At 35.0% G+C, this 27,517-nt stretch overlaps 1 protein-coding gene across 1 annotated transcript; it reads right to left on the reverse strand.

Moving 5' to 3' along the window:
• Positions 1 to 1,046: 1,046 nt before the first annotated feature.
• Positions 1,047 to 27,283, reverse strand: LOC127081874 (probable LRR receptor-like serine/threonine-protein kinase At1g53420). The gene is made up of 26 exons (XM_051022102.1): positions 27,197 to 27,283; positions 26,681 to 27,126; positions 26,403 to 26,470; positions 26,190 to 26,265; positions 7,452 to 7,523; positions 7,278 to 7,346; positions 7,088 to 7,159; positions 6,940 to 7,011; positions 6,535 to 6,606; positions 6,360 to 6,431; positions 6,178 to 6,249; positions 5,849 to 5,920; positions 5,658 to 5,729; positions 5,358 to 5,429; positions 5,181 to 5,243; positions 4,988 to 5,053; positions 4,863 to 4,901; positions 4,718 to 4,758; positions 3,907 to 4,283; positions 3,615 to 3,810; positions 3,383 to 3,529; positions 2,680 to 2,798; positions 2,354 to 2,564; positions 1,985 to 2,222; positions 1,648 to 1,798; positions 1,047 to 1,470 (listed from the first exon to the last, which is right to left on the reverse strand). The coding sequence occupies exons 1-26, from the start codon at positions 27,281 to 27,283 to the stop codon at positions 1,087 to 1,089; spliced, it is 3,426 nt and encodes a 1,141-aa protein (XP_050878059.1). The 3' UTR covers positions 1,047 to 1,086.
• Positions 27,284 to 27,517: the final 234 nt, after the last annotated feature.

Raw genomic sequence — 27,517 nt, forward strand, 5'->3', positions numbered from 1 at the left:
TAAATATGAATTAAGGTATGGTGTTATATGTAGTTTCATTTTCAACTTAGTATAGTCTTTTAACTTAGCCTATGTGGCATTTTAGTTTTGTGTATGTAAAGAATTGTGCAACTATTCACAATCAATCCATAACAAAATTTTGAAATCATTTTTTGTTAGAGTTTGTTAGAATTTTTCTCTCTCTTTTCTCCCTCTTCCATCTTCATCTTCTTTCTCTTGTAACTACCGAGATGTAAAACTGATAGCAGGCACCTCAATGACTAAGATATGTTGTACCAAGATGTAAAACTGATAGCAAGCACCTCAATGACTAAGATATGTTGTACTGTGTGTTTAACAAAGAGTGTTTTAAACGGTCATGAGAACAATTGTGTTAGTATAACGAATGAGTGAATCAAGATTTCATACAAATAGTATAATTACAACAAATCATTTTCCAATTGCTATGTTACTCATTATTCTTAGAAAAATTAATCACTTATAATTAAGTTGTATTAGTTTTGCCATTCTATGAGTTGTTGTCCTTTCACCATGAGAATATGTGTAATTTATACATCATTTTATATATTTATAATTAAATTAAAAAAATTTGAGACTTTATTTGACTCAACATTATGAAGCCTAAGTCATTGTTTGAATCGCCTTACCATTGGACCGGCCCTAGGAGCAAAGGAGATGACGATTCAACTACGAGAACATGGAAGAAACGGGTATTATGGCGCAAACACTGAAATAATGCCAGAGATGACTGAATGCCAACGTATGATGGAGCGACACGATGCTTGTTGGACAAAGACAGTGTGGCGCGGTGCTTGCTTGATGGCGTGCTGTGTGATGCTTCTCAAGAGATTCAACTTTTGTGTTACTGTCTCTATGGTTCAACAGATGGGAAATGAAAGATAAGAGATTTTAATGTAGGGGAGGAAAAAAAGAGAGGAGAGAATGAAAGTGTTTTTAAGTGTGTTTGGTTTGATGAAGGGAATGAAGAGATTTTAATGGAAAGAAATTTCAAAATTACATTATTTTACCAATGGAAGTATTTAAGATAACGTTAAATAAAAGGACATTTAAGTCCAAACAAATAATTTACAGAGTGTTGAAACTTCTATAAGGAGAATCCACGTTGATAGAATGTAGATTTGTATCAGACATATATTCTGCAGTTGCATCTATTAAGATGCTCTCTTCTTCAGGGGTAACATTATTTTCATTTTGTTGGTAATACTGTTGAATCATCTCCAACTTTTTCCCTTCAAAAACTTGGCTTGTGTCTGACACCACTTCTTCCACAACAGAATTTCCTTCAAGCATGCTTACCACTGATGACATGGTTGGCCTGTGCATTGGAGAAACATGAGTGCATAAAAGAGCCACATTGATCATGACCATTACTTCCTCTTTTTTGAAATCTTCACCTAACCTCTCATCAACTAGGTCCATTATGTTACCTTCTTCCTTCAAGAGATGCACCTGATAAACATGAAATTCAATCTTAGTTATGATATGAATCCACAGCTTAAAAACATCTTGATAAAAATTGAATGAGATTTTTGAGGAAAACTTTATATAAAAACAATGAGCTTCTAGATATTGTGCCGATTTTTCAAATTGGCTAGAAAATATGAGGTTATGGTTGTGACAGTTTACCCAATCAACAATACAGAAGCATTCATCCTTAGGCCTACTCATGGTGTTGTGCTTCCCACTAACAATTTCCAAGGCAACAACTCCAAAACTATAAACATCTGCTTTCTCGGTCAAATATCCATGCATTGCATATTCTGGAGCCATATATCCACTGCGACATTGAAATTTCATATATTAGCTTATATCAAAATATCATTTAAAGCCATAATAAGTAGAGTAAACTAAATTTGATAAGTACTTTTTAAACTTTTTTGCCTAACACTGCAGTTAGACTTAGAAAATGATAAACAACATTCAACAAATTCCTTTAAAAAGAAATTAATATATGAAAACTCACTAAGTGCCAGCTACTCTAGTGGTCATGTGAGTGTGTCCCTCGTCTTTAAGCTTGGCCAAACCAAAATCAGATATCTTTGGATTGAGATCTTTATCCAGTAACACATTAGTAGCCTTGATGTCTCTGTGAACTATCTTTAGCCTCGACTCTTCATGAAGGTAAGCCAGACCTCTAGCAATGCCAACGCAAATTCTCTTCCTTGTCGACCAAGCCAATTTCAATTGATCTTTTGCTTTGGCTTCATTTTAGAAACGTCAGAGAAATTAGGCAACATAATCATATGGTTTATATATGCTTTGTATACAATATTGTATGTTATATAAATAATGAAAGAGCTACAAAACTTGACCGCAGAAAATATTTTATTACCAAACAAAGCACAAGCAAGGCTATTATTTTCCATGTATTCATATATCAGCAATAACTGATCTCCCTCCATACAACAACCATAGAGCTTAACTAGACAAGGGTGTTGCAAAGCAGAAATTAAGCCAATCTCATTTATAAATTCACGATTCCCTTGCTTTGATTTAGAAGAAAGTTTCTTAACTGCTACTATTGTGCCGTCCGAAAGAACACCCTACAATCCAGGAATTTATATTGTATCTCCATATATGAGTGAAGTTGTAAAGAAGTAACAACAATAATAGAGCTTTCAATTATAGTAAAATAAAACTGTAGATTGTCCTTAATACCTTGTAAACTGGACCAAACCCTCCTTCTCCAATCTTGAAGGCTATATCAAAGTTGTTAGTTGCAGCTTTGATTTGCCGTAACGTAAATAACCCAGGTTGGAAATCTAAACCCTTTACCTCTGTTGGTTGAAGTAAAAATAAATAGATAAATAGATAAAATTAGAGATACCTTTTGAGTAACTTCCACATCAATAAGTTTGGCAGTTACAAATGAATCTAGATACAATGGCATCCTTGAATAAACAATCAATATATTGTCTATAAATGTTTACAAGAATCAAGATACAAGTCATGCAAACAAATTCAAACCAAGAAAGATCTAGAAATTTTGCATCATGGACCACATTGTGAGGGTTTTAAAACTACATTTGTGTTGTAATTGTAAATCACAGAAAATTTTGTATTGCAACGCCTGCATGGGACTATATAGTGCTCACACAAATTACTATGAAAATTTTGAGATTATAAAAATTAACTTTAATGACTGCAATTCGCATTGCAAGAACCACAATGACTACAAATATAGTGGTCGCAGTCGCAACTGCAATTTAAAACTTTGTATGTGTACAAAGGGATTTCCCAAACCTTCACTGATCCTGATTCCTGCCCCTTCCTTTCTCTTCTAAATTCATTTTTTATGCTTTCAAAATCCCAATTGTGCATTCACATGTATTTTAAAGTCAAAGTATCTTCTTAGATTTACCTCTTTCTAAAGGACCTATTTGTCGTCGACGTCTTCTCCACTTAGCTATACCAAATAACATGAAGATAACTAGTGCTCCAGCAACTACAACTGCAACAATATCCCACACAGGTATGCCACTTCCTTTTTTCACTGGGGGTGTAAAGTCTGCTTGATTATGATACACGAGGTTTGCATATATTAGAGGATTAGGATGATGTCATAAGAAGAACTATGAAGAAGTATTACTGACCAGGATCAACTGATATAGCCGATATAAGAGGACCATATACCGATCCAAATGGAATAGCAGTTGTCCCTTTCCCAGCCCACTGAAGGCGAATCTCCAAGGTATTACTAGTCACAACAGCAGTGAAATTCTTAATAATTGCCTTACCAACTCCACCAGCTTCTTTTGCAATATTGAAATCCTTCAGCACCAGCCTTCTCTGCAATACTTCAATTCAAACAAAATGGTTCATGATGTTCAAAGGACATTTTTTCAATGAACATTTTGAAAAAGAAAACATGATAAAGCCATGCACCTGAACATAGATGTCAAAGATACGCCTTCCCAGGCTGTTATATGTTTGATCATCGGTGAACATTATCTCTGCAAAATGGAGTTTTACTGTGTAGTTTCCATTTCCCAGGCAAAATCCATAATAAGTTAGAGAAAGAGGAGAAACGCGTGCGTCCATATACAGTTCTCCATTGTCGATGGCAAGGTTAGTTGTATTAGACCAGGTATAGTAGTCCACAAGGCCACTATCAAAGAAGTGACCAGTGTTGCTGAGTGCCCAGTTTGATTCAGTCCGGTGAAAGCTTGCTGGTCCAACTTCATTTGAATCATCGTCATATGTCAAGCTTTCATTTGAAGTTATGAGCTTACCACCGCAATTTATATGGAGAGAGTACCAAGCTGGAATGACCATAAAACGGTTGAAATGCTAAGTACAATAAGATGATCACATTAGAAAAAGCTATCGATACAAAATATCATTTTTCAATCCTCATGCATCAGAAACTGATGTTGTAAGATCTACATTGGGCTCATGAAAAAGAGAAACGGAAAGATGATTTTTTCCTTGAGATTCACGTCTAGTAAAATAGTTAATTGTGTTGTAAGATCTACACACACTCTTTGTAAAAAATAACAAGAAACAAAGAAAAATGTTTAACATGAGTGCCATGTACATTACTTATTAGTTTTGCAAGCAGATATTTAGTTCTCCAACCAAAAATGTATGACAATCATAGGGATGAAAATTTTGCATTTCACAGCCTTCTACCTTTTGCAGAAATAAATAAATTCAAATGAACAATCTGAAAGAAGTTCACAATAAATCAACTTACTTTTAGGACAACCAATGTTCCCCAAACATGAAACCGATCCCCTGAGAAAATAATGAAGGTGTGTAACATGTCAGCATAATCACAATATAACTTTTAAGCGATATATAAAGAATAGTTCATTATCACTGAGTTATATAAAACTTACAAGTTACTTGCCCCCTCTGAAGACGATGCAAACAAGTTCCTAAGGCACGTGGTAAATAGACAAAGCTTAGATAGTTTCTTAAAAGTGTTGAAACAGCAAAAGTACGCAAATATATGGATTCTTACAAGGTTCCCTGTTGACATGTCAACTGCTCTGGATTTTCAATGGTCAAATTGTTATATGAAAGATCTCTGTGTCAAGTTATGCATGTGATTAAGAATTAAAGATGGAACAAACAACTAAATGTAACAATATGTAGTATAGAAAGTTGTATTTCAACTCAATAAGTAAAATAATAGCATTTGAAAGATTACTCACGTGTAGTCAGGTCTAGCTATCCAATTTGGAAGTGGTCCAGTAAAAAGGTTTCCAGTTAAGTATCTAGATATAAAAATAAGTGAAGTCAATTTATAAAACTTATCATTATTTGATGAACCCAGTTCAGGCCTAAGGATAGAACTAGTGTACAAAAGTAGCTCTGAGGATATTGCTTACAGTATATTTATGTTCTCCAAGCCACCCAAAGTGTTCGGAATTTCTCCACTTAATTTGTTAAAACTGAGGTCTCTGAAAAAGAAAGATATTCAGAATAAGTATAACTCAAGCGAAAAATTGGTTTCAGAAAAGCAACAAGCAAAACTAGTTCTCATTATATAATGAGATTGTTGTATATTTTCATCAAAATATGAGAACCGATTGCATCTAATATAATGGTTCTAAAAGCGTATGAATATTGCAAGAAGCATCCTAGCATAGCACCAATCAGACAAAATTCAAAATAATAGCATTACTTACAATGATCTTAAATTGGTAACATTTCCAAGATACTCGGGAACTGTTCCTATAAGATTGCAACTCCTCAATACTCTGTCAATCAATATGCTAACATGTAAATTTGCAGTACAAAGACTATAACATTTCCTCTTTCTTATTTTTCTATTACTAAAAGCATTGCCTTATACTAATAACCCAATCATTTTACTCACAATGTTTCCAAATTCGTCAAGTTAATAAGTTGCGGAAAAGGAGAATCTGATCCTTTCAAGTCACTTATTCTCCTGCATAACATATCGTAAGCATGGTAAAACTCACAAAGAAAGAAAACTGAATTTTGAGTATACTCTATGAAGCACCTAAACAAGCATAGCATAGACATGATTCAAACATTGTCAGAGACACCAACAATAATTTGAAAAAATGAAAGTGAACAAATGTCAGTGTCGGGTCAGTGTCAGACACCAAACACACCAAACACACTTTCAATCTGAAGTGTCAATGCTACGTAGATTACAGCTATAAAATACATGATACTTACAAGTCGGTGATATTTTTCAGATATGAAATTGCAGATGGAACTGGGCCACTCAAACCACTCCCTTGTATCACCCTGTCATAGTTAAAAGTATTTTTTTTATAAACCAATAAATAATAAGAAATTCAACTAAGAAAAAATATTAATGATTTATAATTTCACAAGAAGAAAGAAAAGGTCCATACAGCCTCTCAAGACTTGTCCAACTCTGAATGAAATCAGGTATATTTCCAGATAATTGATTGTCGCCAAGCCGACTACATTTTTAAAAGGTGAGCAACAAAAGAAATGCTATTTAATTTTATATGAACAATCATATAGCAAAGTATAACAAAAAATACAAAAGGAAAAGTTGCTTACAGGTGCTTCAGTCTAGTGAGCTTAGCAAATGTTGCCGGTAAATTCCCGGTAAAATAGTTGGAAGTAAGAAGCCTACAACAACATCAAAATCAGAATTAGGGTTTGTGATTCTCTAAAGAGTAGTGTGCACTTTGTTGAGTAAAATTTTGAAAGTACAAAACACACTCTATAGCACCGACACTTCTGAAAAAATGTATGTTCGCGTCAGTGTCCGAAACCGACACCGAAACTTATGATTACGTTTAATTTATTCAGTTTTTTCAAATTAGTACCGGTGTCGACCTGCCAGTCTGGTGTTTCCGGTGTCCGTGAAAAAAAAGTAGATAAAACAATTCTCAATAAAACTTGAAGAACAAGAAATCAAATATAGAAATTGTGAATTCCAAGTTCTACAAAAGCGCTTACAGTCTTTCAAGCTGATGAAGATTCCCAAGCTCCGGAGGAAGCTTTCCGGATAGTTGATTGAACTCCAAAACCCTAAGCATTACATGTTTCAAAATTAAGTACTTTCAGAAGCTATTTTCATAAAATTGAAATGAGAAAATTTACTTACAAGCTTTTCAAGGTGGTGATTTTTCCGAATTCTTTTGGAATTGGACCTGTTAATCGATTTCCAAATAGTGAACTGTAACAAAAAATTAAGAAACATGCAAAAACTAATTACAAGATTATATTCCAAAATTATATATTAATGCCATTAATTAGTCAAATAACAAGAAAAAAAAATGGTTAATGGAAAATACATGTTAACGAGATTGATGGAGCTCCATTCTGCAGGGATTGTACCGTTAAGGTAGTTGCGTGTGAGATCACTGTGTCCCATTAAGTAAAAATAAATAAACATTAAAGAAATTATGATAAATTAAAAAAAAAAGATGATTATGTAAATTTAGTAAGGTTTAGAAAAAATAACATACATTTGTTGAAGGTAAGGTAATTTCACACATTCTCTTGGAAGTGTGCCAGAAAGATTTTGTGACTTTAGAACACTGCATTATGATTTTTGAGGCAAAAATGAGATTCATGACTAAAAATTCTAGAATGTATATTTTTTTTTAAATTAAATGATCAAATACTTTTAAATTAATTAATAGAAAATACACAATTACAAATTATTTATAAATTAAATTAAATTTTGATAAACATATACACCACATGTCCCAAATTAGCATTAATATATTTAATAAGTATACGAACAATAATAAAATCATACTTAAGAAGTATAATACAAGAAAGTTAGTTGTATGTTTTCCCTTTGAGGTATCATCATAGTATATTTTCTTAAAGGTATGTTTGATAGATGGTTTTGGAGGGAGGCATTGGGAAGAAAGTTTAGATTTTAATAAATTGAATTTTTTTAAAATTAAAATAATAATATAATAGATCATTATTAAATAATTCAACATCGTTTATTCGTAAAAATATTTTATAACTTTTTATATTTAATAAAAATTTATTCATTTCATCCAAATTAAACCTTCTAAGCATTCTCTAATAAATATTTATCTTTTCTTTTTATACAATAACAAATATGAAGCATCAAAATGATATGCTTTCTCAATGGTTGATTATATATATTGAGATTTTTTTGTCCCCATCATTTTTCTAATATATTAGACTTCCTTTCAATACATTATTTAAATTATATAAATTCAATTTCACTCAAACAAGATATTTTGATAGGTGGTAACTTTTGCATATGATCTACTTCAAAGGTTCTTATTAGTCTAGTTTTCAAAAAGTTTGTGGGATCATAGATACGTAGTTTGAGTGAGATAGTGCTTCTTTTTAACTCATTTTGCAACTCCATTCCTAGTTTTTATCTTTATTAAATGAAAATGCATATTTTAATTTGAAATGGTTAGTTAGGTTTCAGAGGAGATTCCTTTAGGGTGGTATCAAAGTCGTGTTTAAATTGCTTGGGTTCAATGGTATGATGTATGTAAACCAAAGTGTAACGGTGATTTGGGTGTCAAAGACTTCTCGTGTTGTCAATCTTGCATTGCTTGACAAGTGGCATATATGCTTTTAGCTATAGATATCTTCCTCAAATAGTAATTTTATTAGGTGGGGAAAAGATTGCTAGTTTTAGATCTACTTCGGCCTGATGGAAAGGGATTTTTCTCCCCAATTCTAATTCTGAACCTAGTTCTGACTAGTTTAATGGTGCTTTGTTGATAAAGGTATGCATCAGTCTTTTCACCTCTTTTTATGACGATCCTTGGATGGACTCATTCGTTTTCGTCTCCATTTTTTTATATTCTATTAGATATCAATGTAGTTGAAGGGATGATGGTTAATATGGCCATTGGATGGAAATTCCTATATTTTGTATCTTAAATGGGGAAAAGGTGAGTTCCTATATTTGGGATCTTAAATGGAAAAAGGGTTATTTGTTTGGGAGTATAAGCTTGTTAGTAGTATAGTCTCGGGCTTCAGGTTATGTCTTATCCCACATGTAGGATTCTTGGTGTTTGGGTTCACACCAAAGATGGTGTTTTTTCGATCAAATCTACATACCTTTCTTTCTTGCGGTTGTATATGTATGTTGATCTTCTTTCAAATGGAGTTGGTAATATATTTATTTTGATTTCGGATAGGCTCCGTTTAATATTATTGTCTTCTCTTGGCATTTACTTTAAGATAGAGGTCCTACGAGGGTGAACCTCCTTAAGCCTCGAGTTTTATAGGACCCGGATGGTCTCCCCTATCTCAGCGGTAGAGGGTTTTTAGAGCAAGAAATCATCTTTTTGTCTCTTGTGTGGTTGAATACGGTTAGTACTATAGAATTTTTAGAGTGTTGGGTTGGAATCTATTCATGAGTTAGGCTTTCTGTTTCTAGTTTTTAGGTCCCTAATATTGGTGCACAAGAGTGAAGAAGAAGATGATGATGATGATGGAAGAGAGAGAGAGAGAGAGAGAGAGAGAGAGAGAGAGAGAGAGAGAGAGAGAGAGAGAGAGAGACTCTGACTAACTTTCAACTGAATTAGAAAACGGTTGCACAAAAATGAGTTATGTTACAAACTGAATATCAGTTCAGTATTTAAACTATCAGAACTACCAAATGAAATTCAAATTAATATAAATGCAACTTGAAATGAATGTGAATTTAGATTACTCTTTAACACCTAGGAACTAAGCCTAGAGTTAAAGTTGGATTGAATTTAGTTTGACATTCAATCATGTGGACCTTATGGAAATTTAGGAATGATTATATCTTCTTAAGTGTGACAGCAATTACAAAATAATTCGTAGATAAAGTTATCTTCTTTTCTTGAACCTTGTAATATATTTTAGGCATCTTAGGTTGGGACATTTGAATAAATAAATAATGAATCGTCTGTGTTAGAACTTGGAACCACAAGGTTGGTAAATAATTGAATACTTGAGTATGGAGAGAGAACGAGTGAAAAAGAATTAGGGAGAGTAAAATTGAGGGTGACAATAGTCAATGTTTCATTTATGAGATACCCCAAGAATATTTATACAATTACATGATAAGGTATAACTATCAAACAAAATAAAAACTGAAAACTCACAAGTGTAATCGGTTGATATATTATGTCAACCAGTTGCACTTGCTACTTAGTTAGTTTATAACTAAAATACTACAGGTGTAGTCGGTTGACATATTATGTCAACCCGTTGCACTTAACTAATGTGAGTTTTTGCTTGACATTTACAAGGGGCGTAACTGGTTTCACTTTTATGTCAATCGGTTACATGCATGTGAATTATCTTTTTCTCTTAAAACACCACCTTAATTTATGTGAACTAAATCTTCCATGCCCGTGTTCTTTTTCAATATCTTGAACACTTCAATTGTGACTCTTTTGGTCAGTAAATCGTCCACTTGGTATTCACTTCTACAATAACCCAATCTCGATCTTCCTTCACTATCAACTTCTCTCAAGTAGCGAAACCTCATCTCGATATGCTTGCTCCTCCCATGTGCAATTGGGTTCTTAGCAAGGTTTATAGTGGAAATGTTATCAATCATGAGCGTTACAATGTTACCCTATTTGTTGCCTCACTCCTTCAACAAATTCATCAACCACATAGTTTGGCTCGCACACAATGAAGCAATAATGTACTTTTCCTCACAAGAAGAGAGTGTCACTACCGATTCCTTCTTCGAACACCATGAGATTACTGTTTTACTGAACATAAAGATGTATCGGTTGTATACTTTTTATCATCTTTATCTCTACCAATTTGAATCGGTAAAACCAAGTAAATTGCATTTTTTGCTGTGTCCGTTGCAGGAAAAATAATTCCGTAGAAAATAGATTATTTGATGTATCTTAGAATCCTCTTAATTGTTGCCAAGTGAGACACCTTCGGTGTCTCCATGATTATACTCATAATACCGACACTAAATGTCAAATTCAGTTGTGTATTGCACAAGTAACGCAAGGATCCAATCAACCTCTTATACTAAGTTGGATTAACATCTTGCTAATCCTCATTCTCCGAAAATTGCAGCCTCGGTTCAGTCGAAGTAACAACCTCATTACAATGCTATATTTCAAACTTCTACAAAATCTCAAACGTATACGTTATTTGGTGCATGAGCATTCTCTTCTTAGACTTGTAAAACTCAATACCAAGGAAGTATATCATGAGGTTAAGGTCAATTATCTCAAACTCCTTCATAAGCTCACCCTTGAACCTAGAAATGCATTCTCCATACTTGTTAATAATCAACAAATCGTCTACATATAGACAAAGAATTATCACCCATTCATTTATATCCTTCTTCACATACATACCATGTTCAAATACACACTTCTAGAAGCCAATCTTCTTTAAGAAACCAATTATCCTCTTGTCCCAAGCTCTTGGAGCTTGTTTTAAAATGCAAAACACTTTCTTCAATTTGTAGAACTTTGACTCTTGGTTTTTCACAACAAAACCAGAGGGTGTTCTACATAAACTTCCTCTTCAAGCGGTCCGTTCAAAAATACAAATTTGACTTCCATTTGGCAGATGGACCAATTATTATTATTTATAATATCAACAACTAGCAAAATGGTTTCAATTCTAGCCATTGGTGTAAATACCTCTTCAAAGTCTATATCTTCTCTTTGAAAAAATCTCTCTGCAACTAATTGAGCCTTATGTTTGATTATTTCACCCTTGGGATTTGCCTTTACTTTTTACACCCATCTTACACCAATTGGCATTTTTCCTTCCCGTAGATCAACTAACTCCCAAGTCTTGTTTTTCTTAATCGATTCGAGCTCCTCTTTCAAATCACAAATCTATTTTGGATCACTCAAAGCCTTATCCATTTTAGTAGGTTCAAATTCAACCATAAGTGCAAAATGCACAAAATCACCATAGCCACTGACTTCGTTATCTCGGAAAAGCTCATTATTTGGAGTCTTGGAGGGAAACCTTTTTAACCTGTTGATCTTCTCACATTTTCTTCCATTCAGGCTTCAACGAGGGTTGGTTATGCACTTTCCAGCACTGCAGAAATGAACTTTTCACTAGTGTAATTGGTTGCACTTTTATGCCACTCTGATGCACTTCTTTAACTTCGTCGAAAACTAAGTCTCGGTCGATCACGGTTCTTCTATTCGCTGCATCATACAACTTGTAACCACCGTATAGTAATACCCTACAAGTATCATCTTATATCCCTTATCATCAAGCTTCTTTCTAAGTTGATCTGACACATGTCGATATGTCACCTATCCAAACACTCTCAAGTGACTCATGTTCGATTTCAATCCGAACCAAGCTTCTTCCGCTGTTATCTTCTCAAGCTTCTTTGTTGAACATTTATTCAACAAATATGAAGTTGTGGACATTGCTTCTCCCTATAACTCTTTCGAAAAGTTGCTCCCATTCAACATGCTTCTCACGATGTTCATAATTGATTAATTCTTCCTTTCGACAACACCGTTTTGTTGCGGTGTATAAGGTGGTACTACCTCATGTACTATGCCCTCTTGATCATAAAACCTCCCAAAGTCATTTGAGACATATTCGCCTCCACCATCCGTTTTGAGAAAGTTAAGATTGTGACCGCTTTGCCTTTCAACCATCAATTTGAACTTCTTAGACACCTCAAATACCTCATCTTTTGTCTTGATTAGGTATGTCCATAGCTTTCTACTATGATCATCAATGATTATGAAAATATATATTGCCACCAATTGAATCAACTTGCATCGGTCCACACACATCTGAATGCTCAACCTCAAGGTGACACTTGGTTCTACAACCTGCATCCTTACTGATTTTTATTGGTGTAAGCCCTAAAGGTCAATACTTTTGGTACTTGTATCAAATTATTTATTAATAATAAAAGGCTTTTTATTCATTATGTTTGTTTAATAAAGTCCCTAGAATAGCTAGTCCGTTTAATGTATCAAGTGTGACTTAATCATTATATCCCATTAAACATCAGGACACTATTCTTAAAGTATCCGTAGTCGAGCTTTATTGTGAAATGGGATAACATTAAAGCATTATGACTATCATGTATATAGACTGATGATAATATCTCATGGATCATGGATAAGGAGTTATCAAGTCTTAAACATAGGTATGAATATTAAGAGTAATATTTATACTAGATTGACCCGCTATGAGAATACTATATAGAATGTTATGCAAAGTGTCATAAGTTATTCTCATGGTGATAATGGTGTATACCACCCTTCGACCTGAAACCACTATGGACCCTAGATGTAGAGTCGAGTGCCTTATTGTTGATCAAATGTTGTCCGTAACTGGATGACCATAAAGACAGTTGATGGGTACTCCACGAAGCATGCTGAGGGACATGAGTGACCTAGATGGAATTTGCCCATCCTGCGTAAAAGGATAAATGTCCACGGGCCTAATATTGAACTAGACAAGGATGACACGGTTTATGCCTTGTGTTCAATATAGACATAAGGGCAAAAGGGTAATTGTACACATAAGTATTATCACAAAAGGATTTGTCAGATCACATGACATTTTTGTGTCTTGGGTAGTAGTGATGTGTTTCTAGATACCGCTCACTGTTTATTATGTTAAATACGTGATTTAATATAATTGCCAATGTCGCGAAAACCTATAGGGTCACACACAAAAGGACGGATTGATGAGAGATAGAGTAACTAAGGAACACCGTAAGGTACGGTGCACTTAAGTGAATTGTAGAACATCGTAAGGTACGATATACTTAAGTAGAATACGAAATATGGTAAGGTACCATGCGCTTAAGTGATTTTGGCATATTATAAGATATGGGCCACATACACTTAAGTGGGCTTTTTAGCTTGCAACCCATACAAGTGGTTCTATAAATAGAACCCTTGTGTAGAAGTATTTATGCAGTTGTAATTTCGTTTCTCTCTCTCTCTCTCTCTCTCACTCAAAGCCTTCAATCATGGCAGCTAGCACTGAGATTGAAGGAATCCGTTCGTGTGGACTGAGTAGAGACGTTGTCACCATTCAACGTTTGGGATCGCTCCGTAGATCTGCATCAAAGGTTTCAATTGCCACAAGAGGTAACGATTATATCACTGATCATTCCCATTCGTAAGAATCACTAAAGGAGATTTTTTTTAATTCCGCTGTGTTTTGGATCGCTCTTCTCCTTCAGCCCTTATGTTGCTTCACTTGCACACATTCTTCACAAATTTCAGCTGGTATGTTGATCAATAGCAGCCTCGTCACCATTCTTTTCTTTTGATAGGCATTGAGATCTCAAAAATTAAGATTCCAAGGCATGTGGTTCCATATCCACTCTTTTTGGCTACCTACTGTTGCAAGACAACTATGCTCAATAACCTTCAAATCAACCTTGAAAGTTATATTGGAATCCATAGGAGCTTTTAGGACCAAAATCCTGCTTGTATCCATAACGCCTAACGCATTGTTCTTCATATGAATCTTGTAACCCTTCTCAAGTAATTGGAAAATACTTAGAAGATTATATTTGATTTCGGGAATATACAACACAACATTTATCAAAGAATGTCTATCATCCCTTCTCCCGATCGATACATCACTGGTCCCTTCCTCCGTTAGAGTGGTATAATCCATGAACTTCACTTTATTCTTTATGACACGATTAATTGTAACAAACTAATCTTTCCTCCCCATCATATGCGTTGAACACCTGGAATCCAAATACTATTGATTGTTGCACTGCATTGCTTCCTTCAAAATCACCATTGCATTTTATTCAGGATGTAACTTGTTGACATAATTGTGCAACCGATTACACTTCAGTTCTACAACATTTTTCAAATTGTTGTTGTAATCCTGTAACCTATTACTGTTGCATTCTCTATCTATGATCATGACCAAGAGTGTGTTCTCCTTATCAAACTATTGTCTAGCAACCCTAGCTTCATCTTTTGAGGTTATTTCTTATTGGCATTACACTCTCTTACAAAATGACAAAGCTTTTGACAATTATAGCACTACACATTGCTCTTGTAAACCATTCTTCTTCCACCCTAACCCTTATATTTCTACCTCTAGAGTTGTTTGATCCAGCAACCCTATTGCCACTATTTTCACCCTTTTAAAGTGTTGAGTTCTTGGAACTTTGGGACTCTCTTCCACCAAAATTCTGAAAGTTCCATATACTTTTGCTCATGGGCAACTTCCCTTCTGCCTTCTTGTCTCTTACATTGAAACGGGCTTGCAAAGCGATCTCCGTATTTTTCTTATCAACATGTATTTCCTTCACTCTTTACGCATGTACCTCAAGAGAGTTTTGCACCCTTCTTTGCTCATCATCGTGAGATCCTTTGTTTCCTCAATCACAACGACTATGTTATCAAATATTACCGTCAAAGAACATAATATTTTTGTGACAACATATTGCTCCGTAGTCGTTTCTCCACATGCTTTTACTTGGTAACCAACCGAGTAATTATCGTCGTGAAATCTTTGATAGTCTCCTTCTCCTCCATTTGAATCAACCCAATCTAACATTTGTAAGTTTATAACCTCACAACCTTCGTCTTGTCAGCCCATGCGTATGCCTTCTCCAAGATTACTCACGCTTGCTCGATGATTCACAATCACCAACTTTCTTGAAATTATTCATATCAATGCATTGATGGATTAAAAGCAGCGCCTTGAAATATTTCTTCTTTTCTTCTTTATGTGATGCTAGTTGTGCATCCGGTGTACTTTCAACAAGAGGATTCACATTGTTCTTGATCACATCAAGAACGTCTTGGTAGTCAAACACATTCATTTAATTGCACTACTTGTCGTAGTTATTTGCATAAATGGTAGGTATATTTGCAAGAATTCTTTCATTGGAGGCAGAAGTCATGATTACACCTAAGAATTTGGAGGTTTTAGCACTCATCAAGACTAGTATCGAATAATGTAGGTTTCGCCAATGCCAGGTGCATATTCTATATTAGTAAGGTGCGATGGGATGATTGTAATATCCAATTGCTAAAACAATGGGTCAAACTTAAATAAACAAATTATAATAAGATTATATATGTTTAGAAGTAAGAGTTGGAAATGATCCATGTGATGGATTGGAATAAGGAGTTATTCACCCAACTAAAATATTCGAGAGTTGTATTAGATACAATTGGAAGGAGTTCCTACCTAAATAACCTAGTTTTGTGTAATCAGCCTACGTGAACTTAAAACAAAGTGAAATGTAGATCTCGACCCACTAGAAAATCTTCCAACGGGATTTTCCGAATCAAATGGTGAGGGTCATTTGTTTTGAGTAAAATAGTGGAAGCATATTTAATTAAAGGCCTAATTAAATACGTTATTGATACTTATATTTTCATTATTTTCATGTAGATTACCATGACACGAAACACCTCTAACAACATTTTGTGATTAATCCTTGACAAGGAAAAATTGTCTAGGACAAATTTTCTAGATTGGCACCGAAATCTGAGGATTTTCCTCAAACATGATAGAAAGCTGTATGTCTTGGAGAAACCTGTTCCTGAAGAGGAACCTCCTAGTTCTGCACCTAAGGCAAAAAAAGATGCTTATAAGAAGCATGTCGATGATGCCAATGAAACTGCTTGCCTCATGCTAGCTACCATGAACTCAGAGTTGCAAAAGCAACATGAGAACATGGAAGCATTCGATATGATCGAACACCTGAAGATGCTCTATCAAGAGCAAGCAAGGCATGAAAGGTTTGAAGTTTCAAAAGCCCTTTTTCAAGGCAAGTTAGCTGAGGGAGCCCCTGTAGGTCCCCATGTGCTCAAGATGATTGGGTATGTGGAGAACCTTGAGAGATTGGGTTTTCCCCTCGGAAAGGAACTTGCGACTGATTTGATCTTGCCATCGTTTCCAGATAGATTCAGTCAATTTGTCCTTAATTTCAATATGAATGATATGGACAAATCTCTTCCTGAACTGTTAGCCATGTTAAGAACTGCTAAGTAGAATCTGAAGTCAAAAGGGAAGTCCATTCTGATGATCGGAAATGGAAAGAGACAAAACAAAAGACTCACCAAGGAAGGTGATAAAGGGAAAGGCAAGGAAGTTGCCAAACCCAAACCCAATGCTCCTGCTTTGAAGCCTAGTGGAGGCATAGCAAAGGAAGGCACCTGCTTCCATTGCGGTAAGACCGGACACTGGAAGAGAAACTGCCAAAAGTACTTGGAAGATAAGAAGAATGGAGTAGAGACTTCAACTTCAGGTATTTTTGTTATTGAAATTAATTTATCTACCTCTGCATCATGGGTATTAGATACTGGATGTGGTTCTCACATTTGGACCAATGTGCAGGGGCTAAAAAGGAATAGAGATTTGGCAAAAGGTGAAGTTGACCTACGAGTTGGCAATGGAGCAAAGGTTGATGCTTTAGCCATAGGAACTTATGTATTAACTTTACCTAGTGGTTTAATAATTCAGTTAGAAAACTGTTATTATGTACCTGCAATTAGCAGGAATATTATGTCCATTTCTTGTTTAGACAAGTTTGGTTTTTCATTTAAAATAAATAATAATTGTTGCTCAATTTATTTGAATGATATATTCTATGCTACTGCAAATGAACAATGGACTATATGTCCTTGATCTTGAAATGCCTATTTATAACATTAATACTAAAAGGATGAAACCTAATGAGTTAAATCCAACTTACCTTTGGTATTGTCAATTAGGCCACATAAATGAGAAACGCATTTCCAAACTCCATAAAGATGGACTCTTGGAATCTTTTGATTATGAATCATATGAGACATGCAGATCTTGTTTAATTAGAAAGATGACAAAGTCTCCATTCACATGAAAAGGTGAAAGAGCTAATGATCTTTTGGCCCTCATACATACTGATGTATGTGGACCACTGAACATACCGATCATAGGAGGTTTTCAGTACTTCATCACATTTACTGATGATTTCAATAAATATGGTTATGTGTATTTAATGAAACACAAATCAGAGTCCTTTGAAAAGTTCAAGGAATTCAAGAATGAAGTACAAAACCAACTAGGTAAGAATATTTAAACTCTTCGATCAGATCGAGGTGGTGAGTATTTAAACCTAAAGTTTGATGACCATCTGAAAGAGTGTAGGATCCTATCCCAACTTACTCCTCCTGGAACATCCCAATGGAATGTGTATCTGAGAGAAGAAATCGAACCTTGTTAGACATGGTACGATCCATGATGAGTCACACCGATCTTCCAAACTCCTTTTGGGGACATGCACTATTGACAACAACTTACACACTTAACCGTGTTCCATCCAAAAAGGTTGAGAAGACCCCATATGAGATATGGAGTGGTAAGAAACCACATATGTCTTACATGAAGATTTAGGGTTGCGAAGTTTATGTGAAACGACAAATTTCAACTAAGCTTGAGCCCAAATCTGACAAATGCTTATTTGTGGGGTATCCTAAAGAAACAAAAGGGTATTGCTTCTACAATCCTTCTGAGGGCAAAGTGTTTGTCGCTCCAACTGGAGTTTTCCTAGAAAAGGATTTTATTTCCAAAGGAATCAGTGGGAGGAAGTAGAGCTTGAAGAAATTCAAGAATCACAAAGCATTGATACACCTATGGAGGAATTAGAGCAGGAAACACAAGTAGTTGTGGAAGAACAACCTGCTCAAGTAGAACAAGACCAGCGTAGGTCAAGCAGGATACGTCACTTACCTGAGAGATATGGATATCTCATAACTGATCAAGGTGAGGTATTACTCATGGATCAAGATGAGCCTGTGACCTACCAAGAGTCCATAACTGGTCCCGAGTCTGAGAAGTGGCTAGAAGCCATGAAATCTGAAATGGATTCCATGTACACTAACCAGGTTTGGACCTTGGTAGAGCCTCCTATAGGAGTTAACCCTATAGGGTGCAAGTGGGTCTTCAAAAAGAAGACTGGCATGGATGAAAAGGTACATACCTATAAGGCAAGACTGGTTGCAAAAGGATATAAACAAATTCATGGGGTTGACTATGATGAAACCTTTTCACCAGTTGCAATGCTTAAATCTGTTCGGATTTTACTTGCTATCGCTGCATATCATGATTATGAAATATGGCAGATGGATGTCAAAACTGCTTTTCTTTATTGGAATCTTCTTGAGGATGTGTACATGACACTGCCTGAAGGATTTGACATACCAGAAGAAGCCCAAAAGATATGTAAGTTACAAAGATCAAGCTACTGATTGAATCAAGCTTCCAGAAGCTGGAAACTTCGTTTTGGTGAAACAGTAAAACAATATGGATTCATCAAGAACGAAGATGAGCCTTGTGTCTACAAGAAGGTTAGTGGGAGCATGATCGTTTTCCTGGTATTATATGTAGATGACATATTACTCATTGGAAACAATGTCCCTACCCTGCAACAAGTAAAGTCTTGGTTGGGGAAATGCTTTTCTATGAAGGACCTAGGTGAAGCAACCTATATATTAGGAATCAGGATCTATAGAGATAGATCACAAAAACTGCTTAGCCTAAGTCAGAGTACATACATAGACAAAGTGCTGAGACGCTTTAATATGCATGATTCCAAGAAAGGATTCATACCTATGCAACATGGCTTGTGTCTATCAAAAACACAATCCCCTTCAACTAAGGAAGAAAGGGATCGCATGAATAAGATTCCATATGCATTTGCAATAGGACCTATCATGTATGCCATGTTATGTACTCGACCAGATGTCTCGTATGCTTTAAGTGCAACGAGTATGTACCAATCTGATCCCGGTGATGCTCATTGGGTAACTGTCAAGAATATCCTTAAGTATTTGATAAGGACTAAGGACTCATTCTTGATATATGAAGGTAAGGAAGAGCTTGTTGTAATTGAATACACCGATTCTAGCTTCCAGATAGATAAGGATGACTTTAGATCGCAATCTGGTTATGTGTTTTGCTTAAATGGTGGCAGTGTGAGCTGGAAAAGTTCAAAGCAAGACATAATTGTTGATTCTACAATCGAGGCCGAGTATATTGTTGCCTCAAGTGCAGCAAAGGAAGTTGTTTGGATCAAAAAGTTCATTAGTGAACTTGGCATAGTTCCAAGCATTGTGGATCCCATTGATCTCTATTGTGATAACAATGGTGCTATTGCACAAGCTAAGGAGCCTGGATCTCACCAACGATCCAAACACATACTTAGGCGTTATCACCTCATTCGAGAGATAATAGATAGAGGAGATGTGAAAATATGCAGAGTACCTACACTTGACAATATTGCTGACCCACTGACAAAGCCTCTTACGCAGCAGAAGCATGATGGCCATACTAGATCTATGGGCATTAGGGGTATGCTTGATTGGCTCTAGTGCTAGTGGAAGATTGTTGGTGTAAGCCCTAGAGGCCAATACTTTTGGTACTTGTATCTAATTATTTATTAATAATAAAAGGCTTTTTCTTTATTATGTTTGTTTAATAAAGTCCCTAGAATAGCTAGTCCGTTTAATGTATCAAGTGTGACTTAATCATGAGATCCCATTAAACATAAGGACACTATTATTAAAGTATCCGTAGTCGAGCTTTATTGTGAAATGAGATAACATTAAAGCATTAAGACTATTATGTATATAGATTGATGATCACATCTCATGGATCATGGATAAGGAGTTATCAAGTCTTAAACATAGGTATGAATATTAAGAGTAATATTTATACTGGGTTGACTCGCTATGAGAATACTATATAGAATGTTATGCAAAGTGTCATAAGTTATTCTCATGGTGATAATGGTGTATACCACCCTTCGACCTGAAACCTCTATGGATCCTAGATATAGAGTCGAGCGCCTTATTGTTGATCAAACATTGTCCGTAACTGGATGACCATAAAGACAGTTGATGGGTACTCCATGAAGCATACTAAGGGACATGAGTGACCTAGATTGAATTTGCCCATCCTGCGTAACAGGATAAATGTCTACGGGCCCAATGTTGAACTGGACAAGGATGACACGGTCTATGCCGTATGTTCAATATAAACATAAGGTAAAAAGGGTAATTGTACACATAAGTATTATCACAAAAGGATTTGTCAGATCACATGATATTTTTGTGTCTTGGGTAACAGTGATGTGTTGCTAGATACCGTTCACTGTTTATTATGTTAAATATGTGATTTAATATAATTGTCAATGCCGCGAAAACCTGCAGGGTCACACACAAAAGGACGGATTAATGAGAGATAGAGTAACTAAGGAACACCGTAAGGTACGATGCACTTAAGTGAATTATAGAACATCGTAAGGTACGGTGAACTTAAGTAGAATACGAAATATGATAAGATACCACACGCTTAAGTGATTTTAGCATATTATAAGATATGGGTCACACACACTTAAGTGGGCTTTTTAGCTTGCATCCCACACAAGTGGTTCTATAAATAGAACCCTTGTGCAGAAGCATTGGTGCAGTTGTAATTTTGTTTCTCTCTCTCTCTCTCTCTCTCTCTCTCTCTCTCTCTCTCTCTCTCTCTCTCTCTCTCTCTCTCTCTCTCCCTCTCTCTCACTCAAAACCTTCAATCGTAGCAGCTAGCACTGAGATTGAAGGAATCCGTTCGTGTGGACTGAGTAGAGGCGTTGTCACTATTTAACGTTCGTGATCGCTCCGTAGATCTGCATCAAAGGTTTCAATCGCCACAAGAGGTAACGATTCTATCACTAATCATGCCCATTCATAAGGATCACTAAAGTAGATTTTTTTTAAATTCCGTTGCATTTTGGATCGCTCTTCTCCTTCAGCCCTTATGTTGCTTCACTTGCACACATTCTTCACAAATTTCAGCTGGTATGTTGATCAATAGAAGCCTCGCCACCATTCTTTTCTTTTGAAAGGCATTGAGATCTCAAAAATCAAGATTCCAAGGCATATGGTTCCATATCCACTCTTTTCAGCTACCTACCGTTGCAAGACAACTATGCTCAATAACCTTCAAATCAACCTTGAAAGTTATATTGGAATCCATATGAGCTTTTAGGACCAAAATCCTGGTTGTATCCATAACGCCTAACACATTGTTCTTCTTATGAATCTTGTAACCCTTCTCAAGCAATTGGCAAATACTTAGAAGATTATATTTGATTTCGGGAATATACAACACAATATTTATCAAAGAATGTCTATCATACCTTCTCCCGATCGATACATCACCGGTCCCTTCCTCCGTTACAGTGGTATCATCCGCAAACTTCACTTTATTCTTTATGACACGATTAATTGTAACAAACTAATCTTTCCTCCCCATCATATGCGTTGAACACCCGGAATCCAAATACTATTGATTGTTGCACTGCATTGCTTCCTTCAAAATCACCATTGCATTTTATTCAGTATGTTACTTGTTGACATAATTGTGCAACCGATTACACTTCAGTTCTACAACATTTTTCAAATTGTTGTTGTTATTCTGTAACCTATTACTGTTGCATTCTCTGTCTATGATCATGACCAAGAGTGTGTTCTCATTATCAAACTACTGTCTAGCGATCCTAGCTTTCATCTTTTGAGGTTCTTTCTTGTTGGCATTACACTCTCTTACAAAATGACAAAGCCTTTTACAATTATAGCACTACACGTTGCTCTTGTAAACCATTCTTCTTCCACCCCTACCACTTATATTTCTACCTCTAGAGTTGTTTGATCCAGCAACCCTATTGCCACTATTTTCACCCTTTTAAAATGTTGAGTTCTTGGAACTTTGAGACTCTTTTCCACCAAAATTCTAAAATTTCCATATACTTTTGCTCATGGGCAACTTTCCTTCTGCTTTCTTGTCTCTCACATTGAAACGGGCTTGCAAACCGATCTCCGCATTTTCCTTATCAACATGTATTTCCTTCACTCTTTACTCATGTACCTCAAGAGAGTTTTGCAACCCTTCTTTGCTCATCGTCGTGAGATCCTTTGTTTCTTCAATCACAACAACTATGTTATCAAATATTACCGTAAAAAACGCAATATTTTTGTGACAACATATTGCTACGTAATCGTTTCTCCACATGCTTTTACTTGGTAATCAACCGAGTAATTATCGTCGTGAAATCGTTGATGATCTCCTTCTCCTCCACTTGAATCAATCCAAGCTAACGTTTGTAAGTTTATAACCTCACAACCTTCGTCTTGTCAGCCCATGCGTATGCCTTCTCCAAGATTACTCACGCTTGTTCGATGATTCACAATCACCAACTTTCTTGAAATTATTCGTATTAACGCATTGATGGATTAAAAGCAACGCATTGAAATCTTTCTTCTTTTCTTCCTTATGCGATGCTAGTTGTGCATCCACTGTACTTTCAACAAGAGGATTCACATTGTTCTTGATCACATCAAGAACATCTTGGTAGTCAAACACATTCGTTTACTTGCACTATTTATCGTAGTTCTTCGCATAAATGGTAGGTATATTTGCAAGAATTTTTTCATTGGAGACAGAAGTCATGATTACACCTAAGAATTTGATTCTTCTTATTCATTACCAGAAAACATTGATATATATATCTATATATATATCTATATATCTATATATCTATATCTATATATATATCTATATATATATATATATATATATATATATATATATATATATATATATATATATATATATATATATATATATATATATATATATATATATATATATATATATATATATATATATATATATATATATATATATATATATATATATATATATATATATATATATATATCACGAGAAATTTTTAATAAAAAAAAATCTATTGCAAATTGATTTAGTTTTCTGGCCTTAGACACTGAAAATATATATATTCAACAAACACACAAAACAGATAGACATAAGGAGATTAGAGACATACATGCTAACAATATGGCATATAGTGGCATTGGCAAAGGAGCAATTGCAAGTGACAGTATTTTCAAATCCTTTCACTTGCACAGAAGATGTCCAATTACTCTGTCCACTACAAGGATCTATGCTGAAGTCCCAATCCTTCTTCCCAAGTGTTTTACCTATGTCTTTCATAACTTGTACTGTGTAAAATTAATTCAAAACACATACATCATCATAATGTTTCAATCATATTAATGTTGTTTTATTGTGGTGATAAACCCTAAGAAGATGGAGACATATATAAGGTACGTACCTTCTTCTTCTAACAGACTAGCGCCACTAGCAAATGAAGAGAGACAAGAAAAGACATGAAGCAAAAGGTGGAATAATAGAAGGAAAGACATGTTCATGATGAAGAAAATGAAATCAGTTATTAAGAATGGAAGCTGCAATAGAAAAATACTGAATTTCTGTATGTTTGTGGTTGACAAAGAGTTGAAGAGAAAGGAATCACTTTATGACTTATGAGAAGTCAATTAGATCTTAAACATGTTGCCACCAGCTAATTGTATATTTGAAGTTAGAAATGTGAAATAGACAAAGTTTAAGGTTTCTTGAAGGAGTATATTTTGAGTTAAATATTTGAATTATGATGAAGTATAAAGGAGGATACGCGTTGTAAATCTTGAAAGTATGTGTGAAGTATTCTTTTCCTTGTAATTTTGCTTAACTTTCTTACACAAGTTGCAAATTCAGTACTATATATCTTATCTCTAATCAGAATATGGTTGACTTTCAGTGTTTTGATTTAAATTGCAAAGTAATAATAGTATTAACTTAAAGTTTGTAAATGAAGTCAATCAAGTAAAAAAAGTTCAAAAAGGGAAAGTCAAAGGTCATAGATGAAGTGTGAAAGAAATTAGAATATAATTTATTTAAGTATATTTTAAAAATGTTACTTTCTCTAATCCTATTTATAAAAAAAATATTCTTTTAGATTAATTGAATAATCAATGTGTATAGTGTATCATATATATCAGATACATTGATTATTCAATAATTTAAAAAATAAATTTTCTCTTATAAATAGGACCAGAGAGATAGTATAACTTGAAGTCAATGCGGTAGAAAAAATGCAAACACTCATAGTATAAAATTCTAAATCAAATTATAAACTAAGATACTAGTATATCTAAACAAATTATAACTGGATTAAATGACTCTAACTGTTTCTGTTATCACACCTTGCGTATGCGGAAGTTAATTGAGAGAAAGATAGAGAAAATATTGAAGTGGAAGGGAAGAATAGAGAGTGATGAATGAGAAGAGATGATTGTTATTATTGAAGGGATTGTTCATTATTACATTAGTTAATATTTATACACAGGTAGTAACTAACTAACTAACTAATTAAGTTTGAATTAATACACAACATGCTCCCTTAGTTAAAACTTTCACCAAGTGATACATATCAGAAGCTGATACTTCATACTCTGCGTTTTCAGACTCCAGCCACTCTTCAGAAGCTACTTCAGACTCCAGCGGTTCAGAAGTAGTTCTCACCTCTGACTCCTTCTGAAACTGGTGGTTCAGAAGCTAACAAAACTTTAGAGGTCAGACAGCTTCATCCTCTGACTCCTTTAAAGACTGTCGCTTTAGAGGCTAGGTTGTCTCATCTTTTGACACCTTCATAGGCTAATGATTTAGAAGCCACCAAGGCTTCAGAGGCTAGTGATCCATAAGTCATTACAATCTCTAAATCAAATGCCACAATTCTCATGTCTATCTTCAGCTTAAAAAATTGTTCTTCTTTTGCAAATTTAGTCAAGATATCAACAATCTGGTCCTTGGTAGAACAATATCTCATTGCCAGCCTTCCTTTGTTCACTTGCTCCCTTATTCAATAAAACCTTGTTTTAATATGCCTAGATCTCCCATGAGAGACATGGTTCATTGCTAAGTTTATTGCAAATTTATAGTCAACAAGGAGCTTGATTTATACTTGAATGTTCATACCAAGTCCAATCAATACAACTTCAATCCAAGCAGCTTGACAAACAAATGAACAACTAGCAATATATTCGGCCTCACAGCTAGATAGAGCCATTACATGTTGCTTCTTAGAGATCCAAGAGATTGGAGCTCCTTGAAACTTGAAGTCATAACCTGTGATACTCCTGCTATCTCACTACACCAGTCTGAATCACAAAATCCTATCACCTCTTATTTGCTTCTTTTTCTTCCATATGAGAAGAATACAACATGCCTCAAGATTCCCTTGATGTATCTTGGTACTCTTTTTTCCAACCAGTAGATGAGACTTCCTTGGATAATGCATGAATTTGCTTAGTACTCCTACAACAAAGTTGATATTTGATCGACTCTTGCATAGGTACCTCAATGATCCAATCATCTGCTTGTCCAGGGTGGCATCTACCCTTTCTTCATCATTATCTTCTTCTAGCTTCTGACCTGATTCAACAGGAGTCACAACAACAATGCAGTTCAACATGTTGAATCTTTTCAGCAAGTCAATAGCATACTTAGTTTGATTCAAGATTATTCCACCTTCTTTAGAAACTCCATACCAAGGAAGTGGGATAAGTTACCCATATCTGACATTTCAAATTCTGACTTCATTGTACTCTTGAGGTTTTCAATTTCCAATTGAGATTCTCTAGTTATCAAGAGGTCATCCACATATAAACATACCAACAATAGTATTTCACATTGCTTTCATTTTACATACACACCATACTCAACTAAACATCTTTTAAAGCCATGACTAATGAAGAAAACATCAATTATCATGTTCTAGGCTCTTGGTGTCTGCTTCAAACCATACAAAGCCTTGCATAGTCTATACACTATATGTTTTTCCCTTTACTTTAAATCCTGGGGTTGAGACACATATACCTCTTCATCAAAAGAACCATTTAGGAAGGAAGATTTTACATCCATGTGTGACAAAGTCCACCTTCTACTGAAAGCTAATGTCACTATAAGTCTTATAGTTTCATGCCTTGCTACTTGTGCAAATACCTCAGAGTAATCCATACCTTGTCTTTGAAGGAAACCCTTTGCCACAAGTCTAGCTTTGTGATTCACTATTGTTCCTTTTGGACTCAACTTTACTTTGAAAATCCACTTCACATCAATTGACTTCTTTCTTTCTGGTAGTTGATTCAGTTTCCATGTGCCACATTTTTCAATTGAATTAATTTCCTCCTTCATTCCATCTTTCCACACTTTGTCTTGCATTGCATCCTGATAATTCAGTGGTTTTGCACCTGCTAACATTGTCAAGTGTATTATTTCTCCTTCCCCCATCCACTGTATTGTAAAACACAATTTCATAATCATTCAGCCTTGTCGGTATCTGTCTCTTTCTGGTTGGTCTTGCCCTCTTAGAAGAATTCACTCCATCAACTAGAGTCTTAGTTAAGTTTCGATTCACTTCATCAGAATCAAACTGCATTGGAGCCTGCATTAGAACCACTCTTGTTCTTTTTCCATCTTAGTTCCAATCCTAGGATTCTGCTTCTCTGATGATTACATCTCTACTAACCACCAATTTCTCAGTAACTGGATTATATAACCTATATGCTCCAGTTGGATGGTAACCAACTAAGATCATATGTTCACTTTTATCTTAAAGTTTGGTCCTTCTTTCATCTAACACATGTATATAGCATAAGGATCCAAATACGTTGAGATGAGTGAT

This window comes from Lathyrus oleraceus, chromosome 5 (genome assembly GCF_024323335.1).
Source record: "Lathyrus oleraceus cultivar Zhongwan6 chromosome 5, CAAS_Psat_ZW6_1.0, whole genome shotgun sequence".
In the NCBI taxonomy this organism is placed as follows: Eukaryota; Viridiplantae; Streptophyta; class Magnoliopsida; order Fabales; family Fabaceae; genus Lathyrus; species Lathyrus oleraceus.